The sequence below is a fragment of the Pan paniscus genome, chromosome 10 (assembly GCF_029289425.2).
Source record: "Pan paniscus chromosome 10, NHGRI_mPanPan1-v2.0_pri, whole genome shotgun sequence".
Classification (NCBI taxonomy): domain Eukaryota; kingdom Metazoa; phylum Chordata; class Mammalia; order Primates; family Hominidae; genus Pan; species Pan paniscus.
In genome coordinates this window covers 126,236,520-126,249,203 of record NC_073259.2, presented here as the reverse complement: position 1 = coordinate 126,249,203, position 12,684 = coordinate 126,236,520, and the positions used below count along the sequence as shown (strand labels likewise).

General features: G+C 42.6%; 1 protein-coding gene across 6 annotated transcripts in view; it reads left to right on the top strand.

Annotated features, from left to right (window-relative positions):
• The window catches only part of TAOK3 (TAO kinase 3), a 223,663-nt gene that overhangs the window by 190,605 nt on the left and 20,374 nt on the right, over positions 1-12,684 (top strand). For all 6 annotated transcript variants that reach the window (XM_003832408.4, XM_008957798.4, XM_057299542.2 and 3 more), the window contains 3 exons: positions 1,296-1,532; positions 5,614-5,742; positions 10,286-10,489. In XM_003832408.4, the coding sequence (XP_003832456.1) occupies positions 1,296-1,532; positions 5,614-5,742; positions 10,286-10,489 (570 nt within the window). The remainder of the gene's footprint in view (positions 1-1,295; positions 1,533-5,613; positions 5,743-10,285; positions 10,490-12,684) is intronic.

Below are 12,684 nucleotides of genomic sequence, written 5' to 3'. Positions count from 1 at the left end.
GCTTTAATTTGTTGGATGTTCACTTGAAAATGAGTTAAGGAAAAGTTACTAAGAAAAGTAGCCTTCCGAAAATCATAGCAATGCTTTATCCTCTTTAGGAGAGTGAGTGAATGTATTATAATTTGGTAACATTTCTTTTGTAGAGAAGGGGATGGGGGAGACATGATTTAAGAGATCTCTTGATCTCATACTCACCTCTTCATATTAGGAATAGGAAATAAATCATGTTCAGACTAATTTAAAAGGTCTATGACTGTTAGAGACATGATCCTTAAAAAAAAAAAATATATATATATATATATATATATATACACACACACACATATACAAAACAAACCAGTGTAGTAGTTCTCAACTAGAGGAATTTTGTTCCCAAGGGAACATTTGGCAATATCTAGAGATACTTTTCATTGTCATGTCGTGGGAGGTGCTACTGGCATCTAGTGGGTAGAGGCCAGGGATGCTGCTAAACATCCTGCAATGCACAGGATGGCCCCCACAACAGATAATTATCTGGCTCGTTGTCAGTAGTGTTGGTGAGAAATCTTGGTGTAGTAGAAATAACATGGCTCTGGAGTTATACAGAGATGGGCCTGATTCCCAATCCAGTCCTTATTAGCTGTGTTAATGTGAACATGTAATATATGTGATGGTATATCAAAAATATGTAAACATATTTTGACTGAATAAATAATTTCTTTTTGTTGTTGTTGTTGTTTTTTGAGACAGAGTCTCTGTCACCCAGGCTGGAGTGCAGTGGAGTGATCTTAGCTCACTGCAGCCTCCGCCTCTCGGGTTCCAGCAATTCTCCTGCCTCAACCTCCCAAGTAACTAGGATTACAGGTGCCCACCACCATGCCTGGCTAATTTTTGTATTTTTAGTAGAGACGGGGTTTTACCATGTTGGCCAGGCTGGTCTCCAACTCCTGACCTCAAGTGGTCTGCCCGCCTCAGCCTCCCAAAGTACTGGGATTACAGGCGTAAGCCATCGTGCCCGGCCTGAATAAAGAGTTTCTTTCAAGAATCAATTTCTTCAACTATAAAACTAAGATGTTATCACCTACCTCATGAATGAAATGAATGAGTGAATGAGATGGTTTTGAGGACTAGGGATAAAATACATAAAGAGTATCTATCTAGCACAGTGCCCCCTACGGGTGAGCATTCACTAAACAGTAGGTAAATTGATGGTGAAGGTGATGGATAAAATTATGCCACAGGGCCGTTCTACTTTGCCTGAAAGCTTGTCTCCCATGAACCTGGTTACCTGAGTTCTGTTTCCTAACCCAATTCAGGTTACACGACAGATCCATGAGCATGAGCAGGAGAACGAGTTGCGGGAACAGATGTCAGGTTATAAGCGGATGCGGCGCCAGCACCAGAAGCAGCTGATCGCCCTGGAGAACAAGCTGAAGGCTGAGATGGACGAGCACCGCCTCAAGCTACAGAAGGAGGTGGAGACGCATGCCAACAACTCGTCCATCGAGCTGGAGAAGCTGGCCAAGAAGCAAGTGGCTATCATAGAAAAGGAGGTCAGTATGTGCACACACGCCTTCATGCCACAACCAAGCCCAGCCTGTTGGGGTCAGTGGCAGGATGTTAGCAAGAGGCAGGAGTGGGGGATGGAGGAAAATTGTTGTTTCCGGGGTGGCAAAATTGGGTTTCTAGATTTTATAGGGCTATGTAAAATTGTCGTTCAGAGCTAAAATAGCAACTGAAAATATACGTTACATTCTTGTCCATTCAAATATATTCTGAGGCCAGGCGTGGTGGCTCACGCCTGTAATCCCAGCACTTTGGGAGGCCGAGGCAGGCAGATCACCTGAGGTCAGGAGTTCGAGACCAGCCTGGCCAACATGGTGAAACTCCATCTCTTCTAAAAATACAAAAATTAGCCAGGCATGGTGGCACATGCCTGTAATCCCAGCTACTTGGGAGGCTGAGGCAGGAGAATCGCTTGAACCTGGAAGGCAGAGGTTGCAGTGAGCCAAGATCATGCCATTACACTCCAGCCTGGGCAACAGAGGAAGTCTCTTCTCAAAAAAAAAAAAAAAAAAAAAAAAAAAAAATTATACTTATGTATATTCTGAGTATCAGTCCCTTGATGGTGGCCTGGGTACAAGTAAAGGGAAACAAGATGCTTCCATCTTCTGAGAACGTGCACAACAAAAGTCTGTTACTGTATCTGCTATACCCACAGTCCTCTTCAAAAGAAAACTGCTTTACAAATAGTCTCTTATAGTAGTGATAATCCCTGCCTACAGCTGACGAGCCCCTGAGCAAAAGGAGCAAATAATGAGTCCGGCAATTATTTGGGTTTTCTAGGGAACATCTCTCGTCCCCATCCACATTCTAAACTAATTTTAAAAGCAGACAAGGCCAGATGTGGTGGCTTACACCTATAATCCCAGCACTTTGGGAGGCCAAGGTGGGTGGATCTCTTGAGCCCAGGAGTTCAAGACCAGCCTGGACAATGTGGCGAAACCCCGTCTCTACAAAAAATACAAAAGTTAGCTGGGTGTGGTGGCACGTGCCTGTAGTCCCAGCTAATTGGGAGGCTGAGGCAGGAGGATTGCTTGAGCCCAGAAGGCAGAGGTTGCAGTGAGCCAAGATTGTGTCACTGCACTCTATAGCCTGGGTGACAGAACGAGACCCTGTCTCAAAAAAAAAAAAAAAAAAAAAAATGGCCAGGCGCAGTGGCTCACGCCTGTAATCCCAGCACTTTGGGAGGCCGAGGTGGGTGGATCGCCTGAGGTCAGGAATTCGAGACCAGCCTGGCCAACATGGTGAAACCCCGTCTCTACTAAAAATACAAAAATTAGCTGGGCGTGGTGGCAGGTGCCTATAATCCCAGCTACTCAGAAGGCTGAGGCAGGAGAATCGCTTGAACCTGGGAGGCAGAGGTTGCAGTGAGTTGAGATTGTGCCATTGCACTCCAGCCTGGGTGACAAGAGCGAGACTTCATCTCCAAAAAAAAAAAAAAAAACCAGCCAGGCATGGTGGCTCATGCCTGTAATCCCAGCACTTTGGGAGGCTGAGGTGGGTGGATCACTTGAGGTCAAGAGTTTGAGACCAGCCTGGCCAACATGGTGAAACCCTATCTCTACTAAAAATACAAAAAATTAGCTGGGCGTGGTGGCAGGTGCCTGTAATCCCAGCTACTCGAGAGGCTGAGACAAGAGAATCACTTGAACCCGGGAGGCGGAGATTGCAGTGAGCCGAGGTCACGCCATTGCATTCCAGCCTGGGCAACAAGAAGAAGACTCCGACTGAAAAAAAAAAAAAAAAAAAAAAAAAACAGAAGAGTAAGGCAGATAGTCATAATATCATCTTTTTTTATTATTATTATGCTTTAAGTTCTAGGGTACATGTGCACAATGTGCAGGTTTGTTACATATGTATACATGTGCCATGTTGGTGTGCTGCACCCATTAACTCGTCATTTACATTAGGTATATCTCCTAATGCTATCCCTCCTCCCTCCCCATAATATCATCTATTACTGATACATGTTAGGTACAAGAGGTGATTTATGTCTGCAGGAAAACAAAATTAAGCCGATCTGCCTGCTCAAGCAGTGCTAAAACTGAGTCACCTTTCCTGCCACCCCCATGAGACTTCCATAGTGTTGAAAAATGTGGTGGACATGTGCTCCCTGGGCATGCAGTGACTGGGGACACAGTTCCAGGGTGTTTCCATAATTGAGCTTGCTCTCTGTCTCTCTTGGTCTCTCTGTCTCTCTCTGTCTTCACATGGAAGGAACAATCAGGTTGTAGAAGAAAGATTTCCCCCAACAGCCATCAATCTGTGAGGCAGTCTGGCATGAAAACCTCTGCCCAGACAAGGATGATGTTGATTAAATAAATCAGTCAGATTCTTTCTTGGGATTTGACTTGGTAAATATGTTGTGAGAATTGTTCATAATGGAAGAATTGTCCATCATGGAAGTTGCAGGTGAAAAAGATACATAAAAAGAGCCATGAGCCATGAAGCATAATTCCCCCTCTATCTCCCAAGTCGCTCGTCTTACGTATATCCTTCACCCAGTGGTTACCAGAAACAGATTTGGTCACTTTCAGGAGCCAGTATTTATTGGATGACCTTTTATATAGTATGTGTTTTATTCATTTAGGACCCCAAAAAATGTCATGATGTGTGACTGTTGTGGATTGCAGCAGGTGCCTAAGAGAATAAAATGGCTCATGCCTGTAATCCCAGTACTTTAGGAGGCCGAGGCAGGTGGATCATTTGAGTTCAAGAATTCAACACCAGCCTGGCCAACATGGTGAAACCCTGTCTCTACTAAAAATACAAAAATTAGGTGGATGTGGTGGCTTGTGCCTGTAATCCCAGCTACTGGGGAGGCTGAGGCATGAGAATCACTTGAACGCAGGAGGTGGAGGTTGCAGTGAGCCGAGATCATGCCACCGCACTCGAGCCTGTGTGGCAAAGGCAGACTGTCTCAGAAAAAAAAAAGAAAACAAAATGCCATTAGCTTTCCAATTACACTTGAGTTGATACCACTGGAAAATCTGACAGTTGGAATAATTAATCAGTTAGAGTTTGATTCTTGGAATAAAACTGGCCAGGCATGGTTATTTATACATTTTTACAACTTAACCTTTGGGCTATCAACAATATGATTTTAAAACCTTTATTAGATTTATATCAGAACTAAATCCTTAGTTCTGACCGGGCATGGTGGCTCATGCCTGTAGTCTCAGCACTTTGGGAAGCTGAGGAGAGAGGATAGCTTGAGGCCAAGCATTTGAGATGACCCTAGGCAACATAGTGGGACCCAGTCTCTACGATCATTTTTTAAAAATACTTAGCCAGGACTGGTGCTGCACGCCTGTGGTCCCAGCAGCTCAGGAGGCTGAGGCAGGAGGATCGCTGGATCCCGGGATTTTTAGGCTGCAGTGAGCTATGCTCGAGCCACTGCACTCCAGCCTGAGTGACAGAGCGAGACCCCATCTCAAAAAAAAAAATGTTTTTCTTAGGTCTCCTTTCATCCCATGAATGTTTTTGTGTTCAGTAAAGCATGTTTATGGTTCACCTTCATATTTTTCCCATAATTCAGAATGTATTTTTCTTTTTCTTTTTCTTTTTTTTCTTTTTTTGAGACAGAGTTCTGTTCTTGTTGCCCAGGCTGGAGTGCAGTGGTGTGATCTCAGCTCACCGCAACCTCTGCCTCCTGGGTTCAAGCGATTCTCCTGCCTCAGCCTCCAGAGTAGCTGGGATTACAGGCATGCACGACCACGCCCAGCTAATTTTGTACTTTTAGTCGAGACTGGGTTTCACCATGTTGGTCAAGCTGGTCTCAAACTCCCGACCTCAGGTGATCTGCCTGCCTCGAACTCCCAAAGTGCTGGGATTACAGGTATGAGCCACTGCACCCAGCCAAGAATTTATTAATGGTGAAAATTTCTGGTGTTTTTTTTTTGTGTTTATTTAAGATACAAGAAAATCAGAAAAACAATTATTTTTTAATATTTGTTCAAAAATGTCTCATTATTAGCACTCATGGACTGTCTTACTGCACTGGAGAATATAGATCACTGAATTCTATGTAAAGAATAGATTCATCCTACATTGTATTTGTTATTTTATCAGGCAAAGGTAGCTGCAGCAGATGAGAAGAAGTTCCAGCAACAGATCTTGGCCCAGCAAAAGAAAGATTTGACAACTTTCTTAGAAAGTCAGAAGAAGCAGTATAAGATTTGTAAGGAAAAAATAAAAGAGGTAAGGATACCAATGTTTGTTCTCACCAAGTTGCCATTAGAATGGTTGGAACTTAACATTCACTCATCTTGCATTGTGATCAATATTCTTGTCCAGTGAGTCTCAAACTTTACATTAGAATACCCTAAAATGCTTTCCGGGCACAGTGACTCACACCTGTAATCCCAGCACTTTGGGAGGCCAAGGCAGGCAGATCACCTGAGGTCAGGAGTTGGAGACCAGCCTGGCCAACATGGTGAAACCTCGTCTCTACTAAAAATACAAAAATTAGCTGGGCGTGGTGGCACGTGCTTGTAATCCCAGCTACTCAGGAGGCTGAGGCAGGAGAATCACCTGAACCCAAGAGGCAGAGGTTGCAGTGAGCTGAGATCGCACCACTGCACTCCAGTCTGGGCGACAAGAGCAAAACTCTGTCTCAAAAAAAAAAAAAAATTACCTAAAATGCTATTAAAACAGATTGCTAACCCACCCCCAGATTTTCAGATTTTATTTTATTTATTTATTTATTTTTTTATCTGACTGATTTTCAGATTTTAAAAATCTATCCCTAGATTTTCTGGGGTAGAGTTTGAAAATGTGTGTTTCTAACAAGGTCCCAGATGACGCTGCTGCTACTGCTTCAGGGACCACATTTCAAGAACCATTGATATAACTCTAAACCATTCTTGTCTTCTTCCTATGTATTTTCCACATCAGTCAAAGTGATCTTTTCAAACCATAAATCTGGTCATTCTACTGCATAGTTTTGAAATCCATTGTCTTCCCATTGCTTTTAGGACAAGTCAAAATCCTAGAAGTCCCTACACAGTCTCCTCCTAGCCTACTCGTTCAGTGACATCTCACACTAATGCTGCCCCTACCCTCAACCCACTCTTCGCTGCACCAGCCACCATGGTCACCTTTCAGTTCCTCAAATTTATCAAGCTCCACCCTTCCCCAAGGTCTTTCCACATACTGTTTCTTCCGCCAAGATGTTCTCCCTACCCCCAAGCCCTCCCTGACCACAATTCTGCTCGGTTAATTCCTACTTCTCCTCCTTGTGCAACGCGGGATTGGTTATTAGGATCTTAACTTAAATGTCACTTCCCTAAGGAAGCCTTTTCTAACTGCCTCAGCCAAGACAGATGTCTCTGGTTTCCTAACTAGAGCCTTTAATTATACATTTGTTTAATGATTATTTGAGCTACTTACTCTACTAACTGGTAAGCATCATAAGAGCACAGACCATGTTTTTGTTTGCTCACAACTGTATCCCTGTGCCCTGTACACGTGAATATTTGGTAAATGAATGATTGATTCTGGAATATTTGGTTGAAGACCACTAGTGGACTTAGGAGTTCTTCCCAAAGAACTGCACTTTGATCTGAAAGCTCAAATTTCTTCAGTTCTCCTTTTACCAGTACTTACAGGTGAATCGTCTGCAGCTCCATGGACTTTTCTTCTCATAAACCTTAGTATTTCTTATTTGTAGACTTACTAAGTGTATTAAGGTTTAATAAAATTCAATATGGCGCATTGTTTTAGTATATATAAAATCATGTGTTTGAGCTCATATTCTTTATTTTTTTTTCTTTTGAGATGGAGTTTCGCTCTTGTTGCCCAAGCTGGAGTGCAATGTCATAGTCTCGGCTCACTGCAACCTCCACCTCCCGGGTTCAAGCAACTCTCCTGCTTCAGCCTCCCAAGTAGCCAAGATTACAGGCGTGCACCACCATGCCCAGCTAATTTTTTGTATTTTTAGTAGAAACAGGGTTTCACCATGTTAGCCAGGCTGGTCTTGAACTCCTGACCTCAGGTAATCCTTCACCTCAGCCTCCCAAAGTGCTGAGATTACAGGCGTGAGCCACTACGCCTGGCCTGAGCTCATATTCTGATTTGTAGGTTAGCAATAGAGGACTCAGCAAGGTTCTCCTCCAATTCTTTTTTAGTTAGGAAGTGAAACCAAGGGAGTTGGGGTGGGCCTAGGGATTTTTTGTCCTGCCCAGGTAAGCCACTGGTAATTGTTAGACCTAACAGAAAATTGTATTTGATTTACACTGGCTGAATGGGTAGAATCTCTGACACCATAAGGTCTAGAAAACCCGGGTGTAGAGAGAATAGCCCAACTCAGAAGGTTCACATTCTTTCCATTTTCTCTGAGTTATTGGCTTGAGCTTAATTTTTATATCATAATATGATGTTGCTGGATCAGAGATAGCCTAAGAAATTTTGAGGTTTTTCTCCACTCTAAATACCTTCCTTGGCTGGGCACGGTGGCTCATGCCTGTAATCCCAGCACTTTGGGAGGCCAAGGTGGGTGGATCAACTGAGGTCAGGAGTTCAAGACCAGCCTGGCCAACATGGTGAAACGCCATCTCTATAAAAATACAAAATTAGCTGAGCTTGATGGCAGGCGCCTGTAATCCCAGCTACTCAGGAGGTTGAGGCAGGACAAATTGCTTGAATACAGGAGGCAGAGGTTGCAGTAAGCCGAGATCACACCACTGCACTCCAGCCTGGGCAACAGAGTAAGACTCTGTCTCAAAAAAAAATTGTAAAATAAAATAAATAGATACCTTCCTTATTTCTAACTCCACGCGTCCACTCATCCACTGGAGGCCACACTTTATGACTATGGCCACCATTTTGAGTTTTTGTAACATTGAGATATTTGGAAATTTCATGAACTCTACCTTCTAGAAGATTTTCCCACAGAACAGCATTTAAGAGTCCCCACTCAGTCCTCAAGCATACGTCAATTTTTGGCTCACCATACTCAGACTTGAGTGCCAAAGTCCACAGGCCTACACTTCCGTCTTTGAACATGCTCATGAAAAAAAAAAAAGCCAGAAGCCAATTTGAGATAACCCCACTAGACCATTCTATGCAAAAGTTAATATTACTTTTTCTGAAGTAAAGCTTAGTTCAGACTATCTAAAGTGGCATATATATTTAGATATTTATATACTTACAGATATTGTCCTTGGAATGACAAAAAAAAATTTTCATTATCACCACTTTTGATAGATAACAGGAGTATCTAATACAGAATGATAGATGGTCCAGAAATAATTTATTCTTGATTTTGGAGTAAATTTTTGTGATTATATTTGAATCGGGGTCTGCAGTCTAGTGGTTAATGGCCAACCAAGTAGTGACATCACGGCATGAAGAGATGAATGACCCAGGCTTCCTCTTGTGATCCCAGCTTACTCCAGCTTACTCTGAAAACAACACTTTCTCTTGTTGATTCTAAGATTTCACTTACAGCTTCACTGGAACAGGATAGTTGAAAGTTGATTTACAGAGACTTCTTGGCTAAGAGATAAAATAGTCTATGATATCGGCATCACAAAACATTAAGTAAAATAGGTGTTAGCAACTAAAGGAGATTTTAGCTGAGTGAGTAGCTAACCAAATGAAGAAAGAAGAGTATACTGTACTTTCTTAACAAGTAGTCTTCTTCTTTTCACCACACAGTTTAACATCTTTAACGGTCCTGATTCACTGCTTTGTTTCCTTTGCTCAGATGTTCTGGAAAAATTGTGAATTTTGTCCTTGGAAAATATAGATGGTTTGTTTACTCTATAATCCCAAGTGAAGAATGTTTTTTCCTAAAATTCAAACTAGTGACATTTGCATAGTCACCTCTTCTCTTTGGAATCTGTCTGCTTCTCTCAGTCTTGTCACTACTTCCTTTGTCCAAGCTACTACCATCTCTCTTGCCTGGACCTTTCCAGTAGCCTCCCAGCTATCTTCATATGTTCTTGCCTCCTTCATTCTGTTCTCCCCATGGCAGCCAGAGTAATCATTTTCAAATGCATCTCATTATGACACTCTCACATGCATGAAATCCATTTCTCCTATACTAAAGATCAGTGTCCTTACATTGGCCTGTAAAGCCTCAATGGTCCTGCCTACCTGGCCAGACTTATCTCATATTACGTTACACCAGCCCCTCTGACCTTCTTTCAGCCCTTGATGGCACCATGTTTCCTCTCCAACCCCTAGGGTTTTGCACGTGCTGTTTTCTCTACTGAGAGTATTCTTCCCTTTCCTTTTCCGCTGGTTAACTCCGACTAATTTTTCTTAGTTATTACCAAGATTAAATATTTTCTATTAAATTCTTATAGGGCCAAGTACGTCCTCTTCAAAGCAGTGATCACAGTAATTTTTAGTTCATTTCTGCGGTTCTTTAATTTTTGATTCTATAATAAAGACACATGGTGGCAGTTATCATGGCCTTTTACTCACCTTTGTGTCCTATATCTTGCACACTGCCTGTCACATGATAGGAGCTTGTTAAGCTTGTGTCCAGTGAATGAGTGAACAAATAATTTCTGTTAGTGAGAAACCAAAGATACAGAAACTCACAAGTGTCCCTCTCACTTAATACTCAATTAATGAGCAAATTAAAAAAATTGGGGGAAGGATGTACAACACTAAGCTTTTCTGTGCTTACATCTGCATTGGCTTTCCAAATAACTTAATCTTCAGTTGCAATAAGCTGTTACAGTCCCTTTCATTTAGTAAGACCGGCTTGGTTTTTGTCTGTTCTTTTTAGGAAATGAATGAGGACCATAGCACACCCAAGAAAGAGAAGCAAGAGCGGATCTCCAAACATAAAGAGAACTTGCAGCACACACAGGCTGAAGAGGAAGCCCACCTTCTCACTCAACAGAGACTGTACTACGACAAAAATTGTCGTTTCTTCAAGCGGAAAATAATGATCAAGCGGCACGAGGTGGAGCAGCAGAACATTCGGGAGGTATTTATTACGCTCGTAACTATTGTCATTGACATAGGAGACAATATGCTATGTGAGGCTTGTGACCATGTCTGCCTGGTCCATTCCTATATCCCTAGCCTTTATAGCCTTTTAGCACAGTGGCTAACACAGAGTAGGTATACAAAAAAAGTCAGAGAATGAACTTACTATTGATAAGAGGAAGCCCACTCACAGAACAAGGAATCAACTCCATCTAAATACATGTAATAGAATTTTATTGAACTCCCATTATAAGCCATATCACACAATGAAGAATCAAAAGAAGTAGAATCGAGAATTTTTGTTTTCAGCCTACTTGTCAAGGACTTGTATTTTTGTGACTCCGCATAAAACATTTAAGTAACATTATGATGCTCTATAACTAAGTGCATTTATTCCATCATCCAGCACTCTCAGAGTGAGTGCTAGACACCAGGGATACCAAGAAGCTGTACTCCCTGCCTTCAAATGGCTATGAGTCTAAGAGCAGAAAAAAACATGTAACAGACTAATTACAATACAATATGTTAGGTGACATATTAGACATAGAAATAAAGTATCATTGGCATACAATCATGAGAGGGCTTAGATGACTCTGCTGTTGATGAAAAGATGAGTGTGACCAGAGTTCTGTGTATATAGAGTGGCGGGCAGAACAATATTAGTTGGAAGCAGAATGTAGAGACCCTTGTTTAAGGCAAGGCATTTGACTTTTAGCCTGAAGGCAGTGGCCATGAGAGATTTTTAAGCAGGGTAATGACATGATGAGACATTTCTTTATTTTGAAGAATTAGTGCATCAGCCAGGCATGGTGGCTCATGCCTGTAATCCCAGCACTTTGGGAGGCCAAGGCAGAAGGATCACTTGAGGTCAGGAGTTTGAGACCAACCTGGCCAACATGGTGAAACCCCGTCTCTACTAAAAATACAAAAATTACCTGGGCATGGTGGTGCACGCCTATAATCCCAGCTACTCAGGAGGCTGAGGCAGGAGAATCACTTGAGCCTAGGAGGCAGAGGTTACAGTGAGCCAGGATCGTGCCACTGCACTCCAGCCTGGGTGATAGAGTGAGACTTATCTCAAAAAAACGAACAAACAAAAACAAGGATTAGTGCTTCAGTATGATAGAGAGATAGAAGTCATGAAAAGCAAAGTGCAGTGAGGTCAGCCAGGATGCTCTTTCTCCAGTTCTAGCCTGGAAGAGGCTGTGGGGATAGAGGCAATTAGATCTGAGTGACATTTCTTACTCAGAACTGATAGTTAATCCTGACCAAATAGATATGGGAATTTCAGAAGAGGAAGTCAGAAGTGACTTCCAAGTTTCTAATTTGGGAGGTTGGATGGATATGCTGGCATTCACTGAGATGAGGAATACAGAATACTGTGTTCAACAGAAAATCATTGTGACCTGGAGTAAGCAGAGAAAACTTTATAAATGATCTAGCACAGTGGTAACAGTATCAAAGTCTGAGAAAAGCCCAGTGTTAGCCTACATGAGGGAAACAAGCACTTCCGGCACAGTTAATACAAAAGTGAATTGATAGAACCTTGTTAGAGAACTGCATTGAAATGAGAAGGAAAAAGGGTGAAGCAAACTAAAATGTATTGAACACATGTAGGCCAGGCTCAGGCTCTTTCTGCATGCTGTCTTATTGGAAGAGGGAGAGCTGTGAGCTGCTGAACATTTTTTTGTGGAGACAGAGTCTCGCTCTGTTGCCCAGGCTGGAGTACAGTGGCGCAACCTCAGCTCACTGCAACCTCTACCTCCTAGGTTCAAACGATCCTCCCACTTCAGCCCCCCAGGTAGCTGGGATTACGGGCACACACCACCACGCCCGGTTAATTTTTATATTTTTAGTAGAGGTGGGGGTTTTACCATGTTGTCCAGGTTGGTCTCAAACTCTTGAGCTCAAGTGACCTGCCTGCCTCAGCCTCCCAAAGTGTGGAGATTACAGGCATGAGCCACCACATCTAGCCTGCTGAACATTTTTGAGAAGGGCAGTGATATGGCTAAAATTGTACTTTAAAGAGATTAGCCCAGGTTGACAGTAATACACAGAATGATTTGAACATAGATTCTCAATGGGGGTGATAACGCCCCCCATTGGGTGAAAGTGGGTTCCTGTTGGGGTGGGGTGACCTAGGTCTTATTACAGCTTCAAAGGACCACAGTGCATAAACAGATACACAGTTTA